This window comes from Harpia harpyja, chromosome 3 (assembly GCF_026419915.1).
Source record: "Harpia harpyja isolate bHarHar1 chromosome 3, bHarHar1 primary haplotype, whole genome shotgun sequence".
NCBI lineage: Eukaryota > Metazoa > Chordata > Aves > Accipitriformes > Accipitridae > Harpia > Harpia harpyja.
Genome location: NC_068942.1, coordinates 39458719 through 39481142, shown reverse-complemented (window position 1 = coordinate 39481142; position 22424 = coordinate 39458719). Strand labels below are relative to the sequence as shown.

At 36.8% G+C, this 22424-nt stretch overlaps 1 protein-coding gene across 11 annotated transcripts in view; it reads right to left on the bottom strand.

Annotated features, from left to right (window-relative positions):
• The window catches only part of PHF21A (PHD finger protein 21A), a 139873-nt gene that overhangs the window by 80763 nt on the left and 36686 nt on the right, over positions 1–22424 (bottom strand). For 7 of the 11 annotated variants that reach the window (XM_052782074.1, XM_052782073.1, XM_052782069.1 and 4 more), the window contains 3 exons: positions 20675–20810; positions 15975–16007; positions 13772–13858 (listed from right to left, as the gene is read on the bottom strand). In XM_052782074.1, the coding sequence (XP_052638034.1) occupies positions 13772–13858; positions 15975–16007; positions 20675–20728 (174 nt within the window). In that variant the 5' untranslated portion in view covers positions 20729–20810. The remainder of the gene's footprint in view (positions 1–13771; positions 13859–15974; positions 16008–20674; positions 20811–22424) is intronic. The other 4 variants (XM_052782077.1, XM_052782079.1, XM_052782076.1 and 1 more) reach the window with 1 other exon arrangement.

Sequence of the window (22424 nt, the reverse complement as noted above, 5' to 3'; positions counted from 1 at the left end):
TGGTAGCTTGGGGGGGGGGGGAGGTTTTTATTTGTTTTTAAGCTCCATTATGTTAGTCTTTGTCATTTACAATTCCTTTCTGGCTGACCTAGCTGCTGGTTTATTCAGAAACAACCTGACTGCATCAGCACGCTGGTGAAAAATTATTGAACAGCATGTTAAAGTTTCACAGATGTCTTTCCTCTCAGACATCCCTATCCATCACCCTGCTGCCATATAAAGCAATTATGATGGGAGATTTGCAGGGGGCAGAGGAGCAGAAAAATTAGAGGCTGCCCTGCTTGGAAAAAGCAGAAAACCTCTCACAAGTGCCTGCCCCAAATGGTAATTTTTGTAGGTTTGTTTTTTTTCAAATCCACACCTGTGACCAACTAAATCAAAATGTTCATAGTCTTATGCCCTAACATTCTTTGAGTTTCTTTAGCTTTTTTTTTAAATGATCAAGTGATAAACATCTTAAGAGTAACTGCTATGTATTGATCCAAAATATAAAGATACCGTATAGCATTGGACTGAAGTTACCCTCTAGAATTCTTGATTCTGAAAGTGATTTTGTGTAAGTCATACTGCTAGCTTTCTGTTACTCAGCTACACTTTGAAACATGAGTGCAGAAAAGTTGTCTTCCTTAGTAGCTCGATCACTACACACATTTAAAGTCTAAAAAAAACCCAACAAAACAAACCACCAAAACCCCCAAACAAATAATTTTACTATTTTTTATTTATGTTGAATCAACTCTGCAGAACTTAGAAGGAAAAAAACCTTCTATTCCCATTCATGCATAAAAACAACCCAACACTTTTTAACCAAGCTCCAAGTACATAGTTTTATTCAAAGCCAGAGATTAACACGTAAACAAAGGCTCTGACTGTATGAGATTTCGAAGACACCTCATTGTTTGGTCCCAATGTACGTGATCTATATTGAAACACTCAGGACTTGCAACATAAGTTCTCAGGCAGAATTTAAAAGTTCTGTCTCCAGCTAATTCAGTTTGAAATTTGCTACACAAAAATAATAATGCCTTAGAATTCAGGTTGCTCTGCTGTCAAACAGCTTCCAAAACACCTTCTCAGCCGTTCTTCCTACACAGAACTCAAGTTGTATGAATTCAGTTCTTCAAAGAACACTCAAGAACTGTTTTAGATTTCTTTTTGTGCTTCATCTTCATACTTCTTACGTTAGGTTATACTGAAATAGTATCAATGGTGACAAAGAAAATGCAAAGCTTTAACAGAAATTTTCCATGTGCAACTGTAACAATCTCCACCCTCTATACTTAAATCCCTGTCATTCAGGTGTACTGTCACATGTGTTGTGCCTGCTTCATGCATAGGGCTACTGTGTGGATTACCTATTCCAGTGGGAGAAGCAAGATAGACACAGCCTGCCTTCCTTTCTGCCATTCAGGAGCAGCAGGTACATTTACTCTTACTTTTGGTTCAGACACACTCCTGTCCCTCTTCTGGTCCAACTTAATTGCATTCATCTTTCAGCCTGACATGGCAGTAATGATACCAAGCCTTAGTGTAGAGTTTTACCAAGTGAGCCCAAGATTACTGCAGCGCCTGGCATTTCTGCGTGGCCTTAGAATTTGATGCTGTTATTAGACACTGTCAGAGGAAAATTTAACTTTATAGAAATGCATACAACTAATTTTCAAAATATGAGGTGGGGACAGAGGGGGCAAGGGCTCTGTTTTCACAGATTTACTGGCTATCCCAGCCAGTCCAAGAGAGTACAGACACTCTGTTCTGTGGGTTGTAGGTACAACTGTAATAAAAAAAAAAAATAATAAAAAAAGAAAATACCACCCACCCCACTGCATGCCTCAGACTGGCGTCAAATTTAAGTCCACAACCCATTTCTCCTCTCATACAGAAGTTTATGAGAGATTACGTGACCAATTAGTCAAACCTTGTCTTTTCAAGGAACAGACTTCAACTCAGGAGGTCTTAGAATATTTAATATGGTTTGAGACATGTAGCTAAACACAGAGAAACCCTGAGTACCATAAGCAGTAAAATGAACTTTGTCTCAGCATTTTCTAGTCTTAATCAGCATATTGCATGAGCAGATCATTAATATTTTAAAGGCAAATAAAGGATGTAATGAAATTTTTGAGACATCTGACCCACTAAAATATTTTTGAAAGCTAAGGCTCAAAATGACTGTATGTGTGTCAGTTAAGTGGGTCTCCTGCTAACTCAGGAGAGGTCAGAAGGGAAGCTAACTATCTGCTAAATGCCACAATACACATACTGCCTAAAAAAACACATAGCTGATTCCACGTAGCTAAATCCAAATGATGTAAAACCCATTATGAAATGATAGAATAAGAAGTGTTTACATCACTTAATACAGCGGAAAGAGATAAGCAGGATAAAGACAGAGGAAAGGGCAAAACCTGTTTATTTACCCTCTACCTTCTAAAAGTGCTACATAGATTACTTAATATGCACTGTACACTAGCACCAGTGCTTTGAGAGCATGCCCAATTATTGTAGAGGATGCACAAGCCTGATAAATACTAACTGTTGTTCTGAAGGAATTTAGTTTAAAAGTAGCATTTATTTTCAGAACTAAAAACCAGAATAAAAGCAATGCAATATTTCAAGTTCTAAACTTTCTTCTTGAACATGAGGACAATAATTGTCTTTTACTATTCAAATGTAAACCCCAGCATATTATACATGGAGTTAAACCTAGCACTGCCATATTGCAGTCCAAGGTGATATTACCACATAAAAAACAGGTACACCGTATTAGTGTCCCACATAGTGCCTCACCTCTGCAGCTGTAGGGCCATCCTACTTAACACTTTGATTATTGCCGGTGTTCTTGGCAGAAAAAACAAGGTTTAGGGATACAGATCCTGACACATTTTTATATTACCATAATGTACCTTCCTAATGCAAACGGTAGAAGCAATGCATTTGGCATTTATTACAGAAACAAACAAACACACAACAAAACTATCAGCTGTGTTTTTACTTGGCTTATCCAGGAAAAAATGCATTGTAGAGCATCAGTAAGGTAAACTCAGGTAGCATAGCTCTTTCTAAAAATGTTTGGTTATTTCCTCTCTTTTAAGTGCTTTAGTTTTATGACTGACATTATGTCTAGCAATTTTTGGTGACCTCAGAAAAAATATTCTGCTTGCTGATCTGTCCAGCTCACAGGCTAGCTTGCCCAACATACCACTCATTTTGCTTGCCTGCAGTTGGTGTGTCTGCCTGACATCTTGCAGTGCCCAGAGACGTTTGCATTGTAAGTGTTGATTTCTGTGGGTTCTTGAAGAGTTTTCTCTTTATAGTTCTCCATGTGAGTGGGATTTAAATGCCTTCAGGTTACTAAATTAAGAATAATAATAGAGACAAGGCTAAAAATTAAAAGGGCTTCATATTTTAAGTTAACTGGATTCTAGCCATAGGATTCCTTGGATTTTAACATCTCGATTGACACCCACTGAGGGCCTGACTCAATGCTCCTGTTAACAGGAGATGCACATTGCTCTAAACTCCAGGGGGTGTAGATAATATTCAAGTATCCAAAGTGATCTACAAATTCATAATACCTCCTGAAGACACAACTTTATATCATATCTAAAAATCCTCTCAAAAAAATCTTTCCATTAATAGATCAAAATTGAATTTGTAGTACCCGCATTTCTCATCTAATTGTATTGTATTTTGCTCAAAAATTAAGACCTTTGCAGAAATTTCATTCTTTACTGTTGAAACTCTGTCAGACAAAAGCTATGCAACTACTTGAATGCATTTTAAAGTAATTTGGGAGAAATTATCAAGTCTCTCACCAGTTCTCCATAAAGAAAACTGTTATAAACTCCAAATCTATTTTGTGATAGTCATGTCTAAGTGCCTATTTAAAGGAAATTAACATACTATTTAAAGGAAATTAACATACACTAAGTTGCATTTAAAGACAAAATGTTTCAAATAATTTGTCTGTATCTATAAATATAAATTAGTCTCATTTGCTTTTGAAAAAGAAACCTAGTATCCAATTAAAATGAATCTTCTCCACTTCAGCACTGTATTGTGCACCAAAATCCTTTACACAGTAACTTCGGAAGTTCCTAAAGCCATGTTAAAAGCAGACCTACAATGAATTTTTGTCCCACATGACAGTACCTTGATCGGTAACCAAACAATAGGGTAGCAGTTCAAAAGAAGGGAATAATATTCAGTTCTCTAAACAATAGTAGAATTATTTGACACTTAGGTGACACCCAGTCCCCCTACAGAGGGCCATTTTCTCCCTAAGATATTAAAGTACCAGTCCTGGTCTGGTAGCAGAAGTAATTCTAACATTTAGACAGAGCAATATTTTGCTGCTTTCCGTCCATTTAAAGAAGACAATTTCAACACACTAAAGCATCCCAATCCAATAACTCATTTCTGAAGAGTCTCACTGTATGGAAGAAACACCTATCAAACCAGCCTTCAAGTGCAGGATTCCTGCATATTACAGAAGACAAGATGTTAAGAAAGTAGCTCTTACGTGGCAGGTTGAACTGAATCTTGGACAGCCAGTAAGTCATTCTCATTTGAAAAAAACTTAGAAATTGAAAAGCTGCTTCTGTTTCCAAGTTTCAAACAGAGAACATAGTACCTTTAGGCCACACAATTTTAATAGCCCAGCGGACAAATGTTAGGAGCTTAGTGTTCTGGGCTGCTGTAAAACTGCTTCCCCCAAATGATTTACTCGACGAATGGGATACTTCTGTTTCTTGAGATATATGACAAACTTTAGAATGAGTTGGAGAATTCGAGAATGTAGTTTTGTCCAAGCTGATCACTGAAGCATTTGTTACCAGCCCAAAGGTGTGCGTGGAGCTTTTGACAGTAGAAAGCTGCTAACAATCAGGTACTTCCACGCTGCTCTGGGCTGGCTGCAGCTCTAAAGGACAAAGCACTGCTCTGAAAAGCTGCCATACTAGAACGAAAATGAAGCATTTTATAAAGAGAGTGCATGGATATGGAGCAAGACTCCACAGGCTTAAATACTGCCAAGTATTCAACTTTTCGGAAGTCTAAAATAAAAGGATAGCCACTCACTGTTCTGCAGGATATTAAGCAGTTCTAAAGCATGTGTCTCAAGAATTCACGTCACATATTAGAGTTCCTATGTAATTTTTCTCTGTTTATTTTTCAAGGAAAAAGGTAAACAAGTTCTGCCTTCTATAAACAGTGCAAACACCATCACTGAGGTTTTACTTATTGGGTAAGGAAAAAAGTGGCTTGTTTCTCCTTGCTACATAGGGCAGCCTGGGTCCAACTCTTACACACTAGTGTCCATTTACTATGACACACTGCCAACATTTTACTGAGGAAATCTTGAGAAAGAAGAGAAAAAAAAAAAAAAGAAATCACAACTACTTAACTGTTTCTAACTCACCTCAACTAACCTTGAAAGGAGTTTACAGGACAAAAAAGAAATGCTCATGGCAACTCAAGGGCTTTCTTCCTGCGAGCTTTCAAAAGTCTACTGTAAGAAGACACATAGAATTTCTTGCTATTAAAAAAATAAAGAATAGAACAAGAACTCTCTTCCATGAGATAAATGTTGTAGGGAAGGGGTAATGAACTCAAGAGGAGTTAACTGAAGCCTAATCTTCCTACAAGTTTTCTATAGCCAGTCGAGTGAGGGGTGGGCCCTCACAAATGCAACACAGGACAGTAAGAATTAGGTTCTCTTGTCTGAAGTCCCTCCTGAGAAGTACTCTCTACCTCTCTCTTGATCCCCATAGTAATTCAAACTTCATTCCAGCAAAATTTCTGTCAGAATTCTGCACTCACCACTGCCTAAATCTACCTGTTACGTTACGATAAGGGGGAAAAGTTGAGAAAGACACCTTGCACATCAATACCAGTTTTGACAGAATTAGAATGAGAGAGAAAATAAGAAAAACTCAGATATAATGGACCTAATTAAAACAAAAACACCCCAAGAAAACCTACACGCTATCTGGCCTCTACCACCACCTATCTTCCCTGACACCCCATCAAGTGTCTCTGCTAACTAGTTATTACAATGCAACAGCAAGGAAAAAGTTGCTCTAAAGAGATTATACGCTTTTGGGGGTTTCTAAAAGTCAGAACAAGTATTTTAAAAGTTAACCCAGAAATGAGTACAATACTGAAAAAAACTGATTATATATAATGCCCACAAATAGTAGAATTCACAGTTATTTGGCCCACATTTGAAGAAAATAAAACACTCTATTTCTATGGAGAGAAAAAACGTATACCAGGTTATAAAGTCAGTGGACACCAATGTTTCCTAAGGATGAAGACTGCATTGTCTCCCTACAACAGTGTCAACATAGAAAAGAAGGCACAGAGATTTAGCGAAACCCCATCAAGGGCATTCTTTCCCTTTAATCCTTAAGGCTTGTTCTCTCTTTAAGCCCTTCAAGGCCCAAGCCTATCACAGTCTCCACAATAAAATGAGAAAGAAACCCTCATAGTGACTAGAGCAATAAGGGCAGTTAACGTTTATTCAAATAGAAAAGTCAATCCCTAAAATAAACTTTTATAAAAACTGTACATGCATTTGGCCCTCTCATGCTTCCTTAGTATGCCATCTTCTCTCTAAATCGCTTCCAGGAAGTGTATTTCCTCTTTATTTGTCCAGTGTCCACCACAAAGGACCCCCAGTCCACCTGTAAAGGCCACTACAATTAACAGAAACCAATTCCAAACTGGCACTACAGAAGCAATGTAATATATCACATTTACCTCAGTTCTTTTAAAAAATGAGCATGAGGAGTTGAACTGAGTGGTTCCGCACTGCACTACGAGGGTATAACATGCAACCCATACATTGGAAAATACCACCGAACGCTGACTACCCTAGTTGGTCTTGTTCTTGGCATAGTACCATTAAATAAGATAATCTTTACTAATAAAAATATTTTAGCCCATAGCTGGATTACATTTGGTAAATAGTGCAAAAAAAGCACAATCTCAGGAAGTGGCTTATTTTCAAATCAAGTACCAGGCAGCAGAGAACAAATGGCAAAGACAAGTTTTTGCCTGTATTCTAAGCATTAGATGCACTGTCTCTCTCTCTTCTCCCTTTCAAAATTCAACACAGTTTTCAGAAGAGCTGGGGACAAAACAACTCCAATAGGAACTAAAGATCCATAAGGCTCTGAAAAGCAGATCCCTGGATTTGATTCCCCTTCTAACACTGATACACTTGGAATAAATCAAAATACTGCTTCTGTGGCCATGAGGTTGTTCCACTGAGGCATGCAGAACAGAGCAGAATGGGCTATTTTAATCTGTTTTCACTTATAAAAATTCATTAGTAGATTTAATCCCTTTTCCCAGCCTCCAACTAAGACGCCTTTAAGGGTGCTATACAAAACATCCGAAATCCCAGATGTTTCGCCTGTCTTTCCTCCAAATATAAAAGGGAAAAGGGAATAGCAGGCCTTAAAATAACTACTGATGTGTGAGGTTATCCAGCAAGTCAAAACATGCAGCAGCACCTAATAACCAACTCTCGCCATCAGTAGGGGATTTTCAAGGAAATACTGTAGTTTAACTGCCCATTTTCTATCTACAGTGTTGATTTTCAAGCAGAGCAGACTATTTTGGAGTTATGCCCTGGCTTATATGAAGATGAAAGATGTATCCAACTAGCCTCAATTAAAAAAGTTCTCCAGCTGCATCCAAATCTGGCTTAAATACAGCATGAACTCAAAAACTATAAGTTGAGCCCGTGCTAAAGGAAGGGTAGCAGGGGGAAGGTGTGGAGGTTTTCTCTTCTTTTTAATGATGTAATGAAATTGTCACTTGCATTTCCTAAATTAAGTTACTCCAGTGCTAATGTATATTACACATGCAAAAACTAAGTTCACAAACCCATAGCATGAAGTCTAGGTGGAGTTACATTAAGAGAAGAACGGGAAATCCAAGTTGAGATGCCACAATGAGTTTAATCATGATTTAAGCATTACAAAAGGTCTGAGAAAGCTTAGCAATATTTCAGTCATATGCAAATAATTATAACATCAGTTTTGCAAAAGAGTTTGAGGCAAAAGAGGCAGCAGGGAGAGATGTATGCACTCTGCCTATCTACAATCACCTGTACAACATTCAAAATTTGCTTCAATCACCTGTACAACATTCAAAATTTGCTTCAGCCAGTATATCTTGAGAATATGGAAGATGATAACTTAATGAGAAGTCATTATATTCACATTTTCACACAATATTTGGATGCAAATTAAACAAATACCAAAGATTAAAATAGTAAGCTCATGCAGATTTCTCAAACAAACATTCACCTTCTGAACAGGTGCTGTTCACACTGATCAGAGGGTTCAAAAGGCTCTGACAATTCACAGAGGCAGTTAACTTACTGCTCCTTACGTCCAGACAGACCAGTATCTTTTTCACAGGAAAAATGAGTGACTACTTCAAACCACCTAAGAAAGGAATCTACAAATAGTCAACTATGGAGGCAGAGCTAAGTGTATCACTACAGCTTTTCAATATTAAAACCAAACTTTGGGAAGGTGCAAAATTGTTTTTCATGTATTTTAAGACTGCTTTATAAACAGTTGGCATAAATGGATGCTTGCAGTTACATGGAAATTAGCGTATCTTTATCATTCATGCCATTTACTTAAAAAAAGACAGGTGTTTAGTAATACACACAGTTCTGGACAAACAACTGGAACTGAAATTAAGCATTACCTGCCTCAAGTTATTAGTTGCTACACGTTCATATGGCATATTTGCACACTTCCTCCATTACTGACAGAACTGGCATTTTAATATGCCCTTGATGCATGTCGGAGAAAGGAGGTATTAGAAACTCCAGACAAAACTGGCAGGAGTGAGAAGTGACTGACTTCATTGTTTATTTCCAGATTTGAGCCCTAAAGTTCTCATGGTATGCATTTGCTGTATCTACAGCATACAGGCATATCTTGCCTACCTTCTTGTGCAGAAGCATTTCAGAGTGCTCCTTCCTACCCCTTAACTGTACCCAGTTTCCCTCCTGCTCTCTAGCTTTCCTGCGCTTATTTTCCTCTCACCAAAACACTGCCTTTCCTCTTTACAGAATAGATGGAACATGTTTCGGGTACAATTTTCTGATAATGTGTTCAAAAAGCCTCCATAAAAATTCACCTTTACTATGATTGACAAGCGTTCAAGAAGAACAGTCTCACAGGATGAATTTATGCACATTACCAATCTTTTCATTACTCAGTTATGGTACCTGTAATAAATATAGCAACATTAATACTTAAACCTATTCCTGACAGTTTTTTTGAAGACTTAAATAACAAGTTTCCTTTGTCAGTCTAAACCACATGTTTACATTTATTCAACTACACAAAGCCATGGATAAACTACACTACCATTCTTAATCTCCCCCCCCCAAATCCCCTTTCTCATTACTTGCTATTTAGTGCCAACATTAAAAGGAGTCTCACCCTGAACATACAGGATTTAGAATAACCTCAACCACCACAATTTGCTGTAAACTTTAAATACAAGCAAAAGTCACTAGATTTGCCTATTCATAATAGAGATAAACTTGCTTTTATAGCGTGCATTTTTTCTGATGATATTCTACAGTTTCAACTATTCTTCACAGTAAAGTACGTTAAACTTTTTCCCCCGAAAAATAAAAAACACAAGTATCCCTATGATAACAACTATTTTTGAGTACTTTTCCCTACAAGTGTACACAGCTCTTCAGAATTCAAAGTAACAAAGGGATCCACTTTATTCTTTCCATGTCAAGAGCAAATACATTAGAATACAAGTCGAGTTTTCACAAGACTGTTTTCTGAAGATTCAGTGAATTTCAGTGCAACTACAGTAAGAGACATTTTCATTTTATTTTCAAATATAGCAGAAAGAGCCATATGATTTCTTTAGTATATGCCTACCACCATCACCCTTTTACCATAAGGTCAAAAGACTATTTCTGTAAGTTTTCTTCCACATTTAAGACAGAATGCTCCAACTTCTCCAAGAAATTGTAGTAAGGACAGATGTAGAAATTCCTCTGTATTTGACATGATATCGCTAAAAAGCACTTGTTTGCTGCCCACTTCTTTCTTTACATTTTTTAGTGAAATAAAGATGACCTCTTCCTTGTCACTGGAAAAAAGTACTGTTATGATACATACTCAAGGATGTTATATCTGCAAGATCATATTATAATTTTTTAATTAACTATGGAGGGAAAGAAGCAGAAAAAAGGTGTTACTTCAAGATTACATCCCTCTTGCTCCTTTATGTTGGCCCTGCTCTACCTCAGTCTTTCACCAGTGTCACTGGTAACAATCTCCACCCCACCTCCCCAAAGTAAAAAAAAGTACACACTGATACACTTCCTCATGGAAAAATTCAAGAATACCTTCTTTATGTTTTTTTTATCATAAGGAGTACATTTCGCCTAGACAAAAGCTGAGTAGTGACAGGTAATTGTGGGTAAAAGTCTACAAAACAGAATACCAAAGGAAGACACTATCATAGAATACAAAGTGAAGGAAAGGGTGTTAAGACTATGATTTTCTTACAAAGATGTGAAAATATAATAAAAAACAGTGCTACACAGCAACAGAATTAATTCATATTTACAACCCAAGCTTAGATTTGGCAATTAGAACTGTTTTGCAAAAAGTTACTCTTGATTTCTCTTTATTGAAGAGAGGGATGGGGGAAGAAAGAAGAAACCAGTTTTAAAAACAATGCATTCAGGCTTTCCAAACTGCAGCACTCACACAGCTGAGGAACAAGACTGTTAAACTGAATTCACCTTATTGCCCACGGATTAGAAAAATAAGGTAAGCACAGTTTAGAATTCTGTGGTAATAACAAAGAGAGTAGCAGAGGAAAATGATCTTCTGAAGGATTCATGTTTACTGCCCTTTAAATGCAAATTATCTTCAAATAAGTTTTTTCTCTTTTTTGAAGGTTTTCTTCCATATGATAAGGCAATCAGCATACACTGCTACATTATCTCTCAGGTGAAACGAATCAAAGCATTTATTTTCACCTCTTTTACATTTTCAATAAACATATGAATATATGACATATCTTACGCTGTAACACTTTAACCCTGCATCAGCTAACAAATTTCTTTAGGTTTAAGCGTACACGCTGCACAGCCTACTTGCTTTCTTTTTGTACTTTGCCAGATCTCTTCAATTTCACAAACTTCTGAACAGAGCTGTCATTAATTCTCAGCAAGAAACCTAAGCCACTACGAATCACTGCAGCGACTGGCAGCAAGTGTCAGCACTACTCTCACAATGCTTCAGAAATGGAGAGAAGTCCTAAAGCAACTAAAAGCTTTTAGCTAACCTACCACTGGCTTGGTTCTTGCACAAGTCTTCATGCAACTTCATGAAATAAGAGGGCAAAGAAAAATGGTACACTAGGCTGACATAATATTTCAGAAGCCAGAAATACCTCAGTATTCTGCCTCTCTAACACCAGGGTCTCAGCTCCACGCCACTGTCTCTGAGTAGGGACACCACACAGGCTGGAACTTAAGCTTTTAATGAAGTGTGAAAACCTAATCAAACAGACACAATTATGCCTCCCGTAACTGTCCACAGTGGAGTTAAGCCCTCAGAGTTTATTCATCAGACATCAAGACTACTTACTTGGCTCTAAAGAGGTACAGATAACACATGTTGCACTCTTCCTTAAGAAATGCACTGCACAATTTACTATGCAAAACTGCATGTTTCTCCACACTGTGTGAAAATTAAGTTGTTGGATAATATTCTCCCCATAAAACAATTGATAATAATTATTTTTCCTAAAGAAAAATGAAAGTGAGAACAGAAAAAAGGGCTTTGTTGTAGTGTCTAAAATGCTGCTTAACTCTGTATTGCTAAGCCACAGATGTCTATACAACAGATTCCTACAAATAAGAGGGAGTGAGCATTTCTCTGCATTGGGAAGTTGTGGGCTTTCCTTCTAGAACTCAATTTGCCATGACTGTTGCATTTTAGCAGCCGTACTACTTTAACAACACTATTGTCTGGGACACTGGCAGGTCTGTGGTCCAGTGGCAGATATTACAAAATATTTAAACTTCAACAATCATAGATAAGTTCACTGTTCTACTGATAATCAAAACCATAAAAATACAAAGAAGGAAACTGGACTGTGACTTCATACTGACTGTATTCACTATGGGGTTGAAAAATTAGTTTCTGACTTTTACTTCCAAGTCTTTTGGAAACTTAGCCCATGTTCATCCCCATGAACAAGTGTGCTTTACTACTTTGAGCTGTAATTTTCAGCAGAAAAGATACAGCTGTATTTCAGGTGATGGGTAACTTAAATACACATTAGTATAGACTACTGTAATGTAACTTTAAAGAGTTATGAATCCAAGTTTAAAAGTTACATTAAGATATACTTACTTCTTTCTTACCTTCCCTTCGCTATCTCACTGCCTTGTCCCTGCTGATCATGTGAACTGGTAGTCAATATGACTTGCTTCGTGGCATCAAGGCAAGCTAATTTTGAAATTACCATGGGCCTCCAGAGCTTACCAGAGAATTCTGAAGCTGCTTGCTGTGAGACATAGCCACATGCAGAGGCTCATGCTGGTTTTAGAGAATAAATCATCTTCAAGAGAGGCATGCCATCACATCAGCAAAACCTCAGTTTTTGTTGAATTAGTATTCTCGTTAAAAAATCATTTTCTTTATCATCCTTACATGTTCCTTCCTAGACTCACTGTTCCATCACTAAAACATACGATAATTTTTTAGTAAAATTTCTAGATAAGTGTTAATCACTGTCTGCCCATTTCCTTAGGAAAGGTAATTCTCAAAACAGAACACATGCAGATAATAACAGATAAATGCAGGTATCCAGATGTGACACTGATGCATAACTATATTCTTACCTATGCACATGTTCTAAAATGTTTCCCCTCTTCGAAGGTGTTATCAAATGACCTAATTTGGTTCTGTTATTGACATAATAGCAATACAATTAAGGGACTGCTTAAGTCAGTTTAGTTTTTTGGGGGAGGTTGTGTATGAGGTTTTTTGTGTGCGTTGCTGCTTTGTCTTTTTAAAAACATAAGTGAGAACAAGTTTTGTAGATCTTGCAAACTTATTTTTCTTCTAGTTACCCATAAGATGCGTCTTCAAGTTTTACAATCTTTCTATTAAGCATTCAGTTCTAATTATTACTCGTACTTTAGACCCATCAAAAAGAATTCCTACCAAATTGCAAACGTAAGACAACTGTGGTGTAATTTATCATGGTAAAAACACACAACTGATTTCCAAATTGTCTATTAGGTACCTGTAACTGACATGAATTTAGTTGGTCTAGACACAAAAAATTTGAGCATACTCATGCAGATGCACAGTGTGGGCCAACTAAGACAAAATCTAAAGATTTGTCTAAACCAGAATGGTCTGGTTTAGAATAAGTTTCAAGATAATAACAGAGGAAGTGACAAAATTCATTCCTTTTTCCACCTCCCTTAATATAAAACATTTGTTTCAACACAAGAAAAATTGCTATAGCTTCCACTGATTATACTAGCTGCTTGTTTGACAGACTCACAATAACTTGACCTATCTTTTGTTGAGAAATCAAATAAAAATCAAAAATGTCTGGTTGCCCACACTTATTTTTGCACATAAAAATTTAGCAGCTTTCTTGGAAGCTGGGAAAAAAAGAGACCTCTTTGGAACAGGGTGTTAACAATACATCTCTCTTTCCCTACCTGTTTCTCACTCAGAGCTGTGATTTTGGCTTGAAGTTCATGAAGCTGTTTCTTCAAATCAGCGTTCTGATTAGAAAGAAAAAATATCTGTGAGAAAGATATTCCATTTGTTAACATAGAGTAGTAGCAGGAAGGTGGGTTTTTTGTTTTTTTGTTTTGTTTTGCATAGTGTACTAGAAATACAGCACCTCTGGATGTACAGCCAATAAAATTCAAGAGGCTCAACAAAGCCTTATTTAAGTCACTGAGTGCAGCAATAATCAGAGGACCTTTCTAGCACTCAGATACAACCAAGTTTGGAATGAAGATTTCATTAAAACATCCATTAGTGCTTGACACATTATAAAGCACATTTGTACATTTCATCCAAGCTTACAAATTAAATGAGAAACATTTGTTAATACATAATACAATAGTATCATATTGTATACAATAGAATGCTACGGTATGTTACCTAAAGCATTCTCACCTATGCTACTTATGCAAAGATATTATCATACATTTGACTGTGTAGAGCATCAGCAAACATATCTATTAAATCTTAATTGACACACATGTCAAATGAAGGCAAACATATCTAAGTCTTCATTTCCGTGTATGTTTATACCTTTAGCTGTATTTTAGAGAATTACATTTGCCTTAACACATCGCTCATATCAGCACTTTGCTTACAACAGCACTTTAGGTTTAAGATTTCAAAGCCATAAGCGTCACTATAGCGATGCAGTCAGAAAACAATTTTTTACCAGGACTATGTCTTTCCTACTAAAAATAAAATAAAATAAAAAAATCCGTCCACAGTTTAAAGCCTGTGAACCTCTGCAGAAACATGACGAAGCGAGCTTCCCTGCATTTTTTCTCTTTTTCCACTTTTTTTGTTCTCATTTATGTTGTAAACTCTACACTAGATTACACAGGTTTGCTGTGCTACACAGAAATATTAAAACATAGGACTAATGTTGTTACAGGAACTTCATGCTCAGGAAAACTTCCCTATTTTTATATTCCTCCACACAATTTTGAAATGCATTACAATCTCAGCTTGTAGATAGTCTTCTCCAATATACACACAATTCTAGCAAAACCAGATATTGACCAGTCATCCTCCCTTCTAGTTTCCATTTATCAATCTGGCATAAAAATTCATTAAGAGCATTGGAAGCAGGGACCAGATTTACTCTTCCTGGCTCCAGGAACTTTGCATGGCTACTTGCACCATTTTCTGGCCTTCAGCAGGTATGAACTGAAAGCAAATTGCTCTGCAGGCTAATCATTAGCAGACTTGCCCAACAAGTAAGAGTAGCAGACCTTACCGAAATCCCATCAGAAGTTCTAGAAAGCAGATTTTTTCCAATACCACCCTACTCCCTGGTCTAACTACTTGACTGTTACAAAAAGCTGTCTTCCCACTCCACTGAGCCCAGAAAAATATATGCTCAGAAAATTACAGGGCATTTAGTATTGTAGGGGGGTGGAAGCACTTAATAGCAAGCTTCAAGTAAGCTGCCTTTATCCCTCTACTCAGCATTACAGACTGGTTTAGAGAACTCCACGGAACTCCCCATTCAGCACACTGGAGTGCTCAATTGCTGTACAAGATAACCCAGTCTCCTTACACAGTCATAGGGAAAGGGATGACTTCAGCTGCCTATGCAAGGAGTCCAGTTATCCAACTTCAGTAGCTCTGAAACACCCCAAGGCCAAGTGCCCACTCTTTGCACACTACAGTGCTGAAGTTGGATACCTGAGACAGGCAATCTGAACACAGCCTTAAGCCACACTATTTGGACAAATTTCTTGGACAGAATATCCTATCTCTTCTCGTACAACTGTGAACCTTCTGATAATCAAAAAAGAAAAAAGCAAATTCAAGTAATGGCAGATTTTATAAAGAGCAGCTTCTAACAGAATGAGAAACTTACTGCATGTTTGAACTGCACCACAGCCCGCAAAAGTCACCTAATTTAAACTATTAAGAATACAAGGCAAAAGGCTCCATAAAGGCAAAAGGTTTTTTTTGTTTTGGTTTTTTTTAAACTATCCAACAGTCACTCTTTAAAGATTTGTTCATAATGGTTTTCTTCTAAACACTGTGTTAGCAAGCAAGAACATGATCAAGAAATAGCTAAAATTCTCAAGCTTCATGCACTGTTATTTCCTGTATTTTTAAGGTAAACAATGCAATATAAAAATAAATACTTACCTGTGGATCTTGCTTCATTTGGGCAACCAATTTCTAGAAAGAAAAAAGATGCAACAATACAATGAAGATTTTCATTACAGATCTTGTTGAACAGTTTGAAATTCAACATTTTTGAAGAACGTTTGTAAAAGCAAAATATTCAGTTTCCAGCATTTCAACAGCAAGGCCTGGAATCCGGTATTATATAAATTTTCAAACCCATTCTTATTAATATAGTAAAACCACTGCACTAAGCCACCACTTTTGCTCCTTCTCTTAAACAGCTCTTGAACAAGTGATGCCTTTTAAAGACAATTTCAGCCAGCTGGGTAAGATAATTTAATAGCTGTGTCTCCTCTAGAACTGCTGCCGCCTTTGCTTGCAGTCACAAGAAACACAAATCGCAGATAACCACTGCAGGCACAAAAGCTGTTTGTATATTCAAGAGCAGAATGTTTCAAGTACTAAGGGTCCGCCAGTGTGTTGGCTTGGCTGGTACCACATGGAAGACCCATGTTCACAAGTATCTTTACCACTTTTCTCTCTCAGAGAGAGATTGAGATCATTGTAGAAGAGATGCCCTCCACATCCAAGGGAAAGCAGACAGATGGTTACCATTCACTATTCTTCCTCCTTCACTTCCTTCAGGCAGCTGCAGGAGAATGCTGTCTATTGCTAAGCAAGGAAGAAGTTACCAGGCTGTCACCAAAGAAAACCAAAGCCCAGAATGAAGCAATGCAAACCAAAAATTCCCCAATTTCTTTTTTGGTTACAGCCTCGTTTATTTATCACATTGCCATGTCCTTTCCGCACATGCAAATAACAATGTAAAGTCTGTACTTTCTTCCCCATTTCCTCATCAGAATCAGGAAAAGGACTGAGAAACAGAAGGGCAAAGCAAGCAAGAAAAATATATGTTTCATTCCACCTGCATTGATACCAGTCAGAGAATTCAGATTTTGTCACCTAATTATCTTTATAAGTTTATTTTATTTCACATCCTAAAAATGGTATTAATTAAAAAAAAAAGCATAAACAAAGATAATTCTGCATCAGACCACAGGTTTACCTGCTGCATTTTCTTTCCAGTACTAGCCAATAGCAAACAGAGGTATCAGCATAATGTCTACACTGGACAAGCATAGAGTGTTATATCCCATCGTTCAGAAATTTACATCTCTGATGCCTTCAAAGATTATGTCTTACGTTTAATAGCTAGTAACACACTTTTTTCTTCCATTAATCTGCCTTAATTACTTTTTGAACTCAGGAAAACACTCAAGATTCTGTGACAGTAGGTTCCAAAGTTAAACTACAGGACTTTTATGTAAAAGGACCTTCTTTTTCTTTTGAATCTGCCTCCTGATAATGCAAGCATGAAGGGCAAATAAGATTATGGAAAATGAGCCTTGACTCGAGTCAAGACGAGCTGCAAGTTGGACTCGATGATCCTTATGGGTCCCTTCCAACTCAAGATATTCTATGACTGTTTCTCTATTTATCTTCTTTCTACATTTTTTCCACACCACATATTCCCCCCATCAGTCATCGCTTCTTCAGACTGGAAGTCTCCTCATGCACGAATCATTCCATTGCTTTGCTCACTCTTAACACCCTTCCCTGTACTTCTCTAGTTCACCTCTATCATCTGGAGACAAAGTTTAACACTGCATGCAACATTCAAGTACTCTGTACTGCAAGAACTCCTTCAGCAGCACTAATAGCTAATTCACAGCCTGCTATTGCAGATGTAAAACGAGGACTGTTTTTCCAAAGTGCATCACTTGGCATTTATCTACACTGAATATTATTGTTTCGTCATGCTGCCATTCAGTGTCACAGAAGCTAAGGTGCTATGTTACCCTTTTGCTTACATGCTTAGCTTATTTTTCCTTGGTGCTTTCTGCCACATTGGAGTTTGACAAGCAACAAATCTGTTAGTTTTTATGCAAAGTGCTTGTACAGACTCAGTCATAAGACAATACAGTCAGTGACTGTAAACTGTTCGTAAAGTATTGCTAAATTTATGGATCACACAATACTGTGTCATCCAATCATAAGAAAAAAAAATAATGTTCTTTTGCACTGACCCCAAATGCAAGCTAAATTTAAGATATTTTAAAACCTACTGATCTTTTTGCTACAAAATGAGAGAAAGAAAAGGATGTTTTAGGTTCTTTCCATGCATCAGCTCGAGGAGTCATCCATGAAACCCAACCCTTCTGTGAGAATAGCTAAATATAACTCCTTTAACACCTCTTGTGATCAAAACTATGAAGAGCAGACTGTTTCAAAATAACCTTAATTAAGTCAACACAGTAGCAGAATGAACTACTTAGATTTGATGCATCTCTTCTCAGGACAAGCAATATAGCTTTGACATGAAAGATATTTGAATATTCAAGTTGTACCCTGATACAGCAAGTGACCTGGTCAGACTTCAGGTATGGAGGATTCTTCAAGCATCAAAACGAAACAAAAAAAGTAGCTTTTTCTAAACAACTAAACAAATCCTTTGGGTCCTTACTGGTAGTTTAAGATACACTTTGCCAAAGCAGCAGCATCAAAGCTTCGGACAGCGTTCTGGAGGTAAACTGGAATAGGCAGAAAACAAGGAGCTATTCCACAAACAAAAATAGTCATACTGAGCATCACTTTCTACAGCTATGTAAGCAGTCACAGGTAACACACTGCATGAGGAAGCTGGGAGGCTTTGCTCACAGTGCAGAGCTAAACTTTGTATACTCATTAGACACCCGTCCACCACTTACAAGGGCATGATAAACTCTGACTATGAGTGCTGGCAAGCTTTTTCAGAGTGTCCTCAAAAAAGAAAGACTAGATAAGTAAAAGATAACAAGTGAGACAATTCTCCACAAATCCTGAGCACTGCCAAAAGAAGGGATATATTGTATCTCTAAGTTACAAAATTCAAAGACACACAATACAGTTCAAGCATTTAATTTGAAGATTTCTTTCTTTTTGTGCCAAAACCAAGTTTCATTTCTATCAGTGGCCATTTGACAAGCACAGCAGTAACCACTCGCACACAGTTCAAGAAAAGTTTACTGAAGCACCCAACATGTTGCTACAAGTGTTATTTTCCACTGTAAACATTTAGACTTCTTCTTAGCCTTAATTATGGGAATATACAGTATCTTGAAGAAAAAAAAGACAACCTTCTGATACAATGGCTTGACTAGTTTCACCAACTAAACTCAAATTTAATTAAAGTTGATTTCAGTGCAGAGCTCACTTTTAATGAAGATTGGACAAAGCTAAGGCAAACAGGGTCAAAAAACCTTGAAATTGTTAAAAAAAAAAAAAGTCTTTTGGGGCATTTTCCAGTCTCCATCCCTGTTCATCGTCATTATGAACATATGCTAAAGATTATTCAAAATTCGCAGTCTTAAAATTTTTGGTTAGCTTAGGCATAAAGGGGAATGAAGATACACACAAAGTAAATGCTGTTATACAAACACAAGTATGACTAGTGCTCTGATCACCATAGTGCAGATAATACTTGGAAAAAAATACTCACTGGCCTTAAATATTTTAATTTCTGCAGCAAAATGCCATCGGTAATTTCTGAATTTCCTTACCCCCATAACAAAACTTCATTGAAGTTTTGAATGCAAGGGCCTTGCAGTTTCTGAGGAGAGCAAAATACTTGTTTGTAGTTCTGGAAATTCACCTTTAGCTTTTTCAAGCTTTTCTCCCTAGCTGAAAGTTATATTTTGTTAAAGCAGACATAGCTTAATTTTACTAATCCATCCATTCAAGTTCTTGCACTATGCTCATCATTGCAGCAACTCCTGAACAAGTCATCTAGAACACTTGTCCAAACAAGTCACCAGGTTATTTGGAAATGTTTTCCAAATTTTGTATGATGGGTTACACTGATCAGTGTAACCTATCACATATTTCTTGAATCCACTGTGTAACAGTTGCGTGTTTCAGACATCCAACAGAAATACATGGAGAACTGTCTTTAGAAAAGGTCTCACTGATAAATTTAATATTTCAAGTTGGCAGCTACTCTGTTTATGGCTGTAACAATTTTGTTCCAAGAATTAATATGCATATGTCCTCTTACATTTACTAAATTAAGTTTTATTATTATTATTTTTAATATTTCTCATTTGTATGTAACAGAATTGCAAACTGCAACTCTACTGCCATATAGTATCGGACAGGCCACCAGTAAAAAGACCCAACCTGTAAGAATTTCTGAGCCCACGCACTACAACGTTTTGGTTAGCAAAACTATGCAAGTTTAGAAGGTACTAAACGAAGTCACTCCAGAAGAGAACCAGATGAGACTGCAGCACCATGCACATTTTGCCTGAAAGTTCCTCCACTGTATTCTTCCATTGCCAACTGAATACTGAAGTTGGCTTCAGAACGTCAGAAAAACCTTCCAGACAGAAGTTACTGAACATAAGAGTTTTCAGAATGTTTTTATCACTGCTACAAAATATTAAAAAAAAAAAAAAAGAAATCATCCCCACCCACAGCCTGATATGTAGATTTTTCTAAAAAACAACAGGTGGTGGGGTCAAAATGCAGAGTATAAAATTCTGGAGTAGTTTCAAGCTTATAAAACAATTATTACTATAGTTGTAGTGCTATTACTTAATGCTACCATTAGTAGTAATACTATCAGCAATACTAATGCTGCTATTACTTGTAAGTATAAAGCATGAAAGAATACAAATTACCTGGTGAACCTGAATTTCCACTTTCAGAGCCTCCTGTAGAGTCTGCAGCTCCATTCTCTACCTTCTCCACTTTCTCTAGAAGTGTCTTTGCTGATTCTAGTGCCTTTAGTTTCTGGTTTCCTCTTTAACACCAGTGCTACAGAAAAATAAAGGTTTTGGTTTTGTTAGCGAACAACAGAAGCCAATTTGAAAAAAGGAGATTACAACAGAGCAGAAATTCAGTAGTGAACTATATTCAACTGCAGCTTTCCAGCCTAAACACAAACAATCTTTCGAACACAAGAAGTCTGCAGGCTGTACAAAATGCCTGCCTTGGAGTCATTAAGCCAAATTTGTTACTTCCCACATATCCCGAAGTTGACATACTTGCCCCTTATCTTTGTTTGCAGGCAGCTATTTCCTACCAATATCCTATTGCTGTTGCATATTAAATTAGAAAATTTAACCACCGAGAATGTTTTAAAAATCTGTGTAGATGAGAAAATATTCTGGAGACTAAAATTCTGCAACCCAAACAGCAGTAAGTTGTTAAACAACATACTGCATTAACATACTTCCATGATACTATCGAGCTGTTCTTAGATGGGATGGTCTGCATGCAAGTTGACAGAACAACATTAATATATTAATAACCCACTGCCTAAAGTTTGTGCTGAGTTACTCATTTCAGTTGAAACCTATTTTGAAGGAACACAAGATTGATATAACGCAGCACAAGACTTTTTCAAAGCCATTAATTTTAAAATCCTTTTAATCCTGGAATTCTACTTCTAGAACAAGAGTATGAGTTTACCATCTTCACTTGTACTACAAACAAATTAATGCCCCCAACCTCTGACATAGAAAAGCATTATCAGCCATACTTATAAAAGCCTTGAAAGCTGGACAAGATATTTTTGTTCAGAAATACATTAAAAGTATCAGCTTCTGAAACAGGATTAAGATTCCTGTCTATCCCATATGCTTAAATCACAATGGAACCTGTATAAAAACCATCTATAAATCTATCTATACACATAAAAGCTATCGGAAAACATTATATAGCAATCTTTCCAGTCACTTTTCCATGCAGACACCACACATTAAAGAATTGCTGGAGTGTTAAAATAGTTCTTATTTTTTTATTTTTTGAAAATTGCTCAGAATTATTGCACAGGTATTGTAGCCAACTCAGAGGCCAATGGGACTTCATTGTTTTCAAAAGGATATTGACAGTTTAGATTAGACATGTAGGCTGTAAAAAGAGAATAATTCCCGTAAGTTACAGAATTTTATTTTAACGTTGTCTCACTACAGTAAACTGAAGTGCTGAACAAGGTTGTGAACTCCTGAAAATAAAAAGGTTGGGGGTTGGTTTTGTTTTGTTTATTTAAATTAATTGTTTCTCTTTCCAAACAGAAACATGTTATAAAAAGAGAAGAGTATAAAGGGGTTTTAAAAAGCATTATATTTAAATTCATTCTTTGTCAGTGCTGTCTGCTGTTAGCTTAAAGTTACTTATTTAAATAACAAAGGCCTGATCAGAGTTTCTAGTCAACACATGAAATGACCTTCTGCAAGGGCCTCTCCCACATGTGACACAGATGAGCAAAACCAGCTGCCTTTGCAGCACTACTCTCTATAAAATTGTAATTTGTATCAAGGGATACATGGAAATTACATACAGTTCCCTGTTCTATTACCACAAACAGTAATGAGAAAACAGAATCCTGGATTATTACTTCCACTCACTGACAAGAACAACTATAGC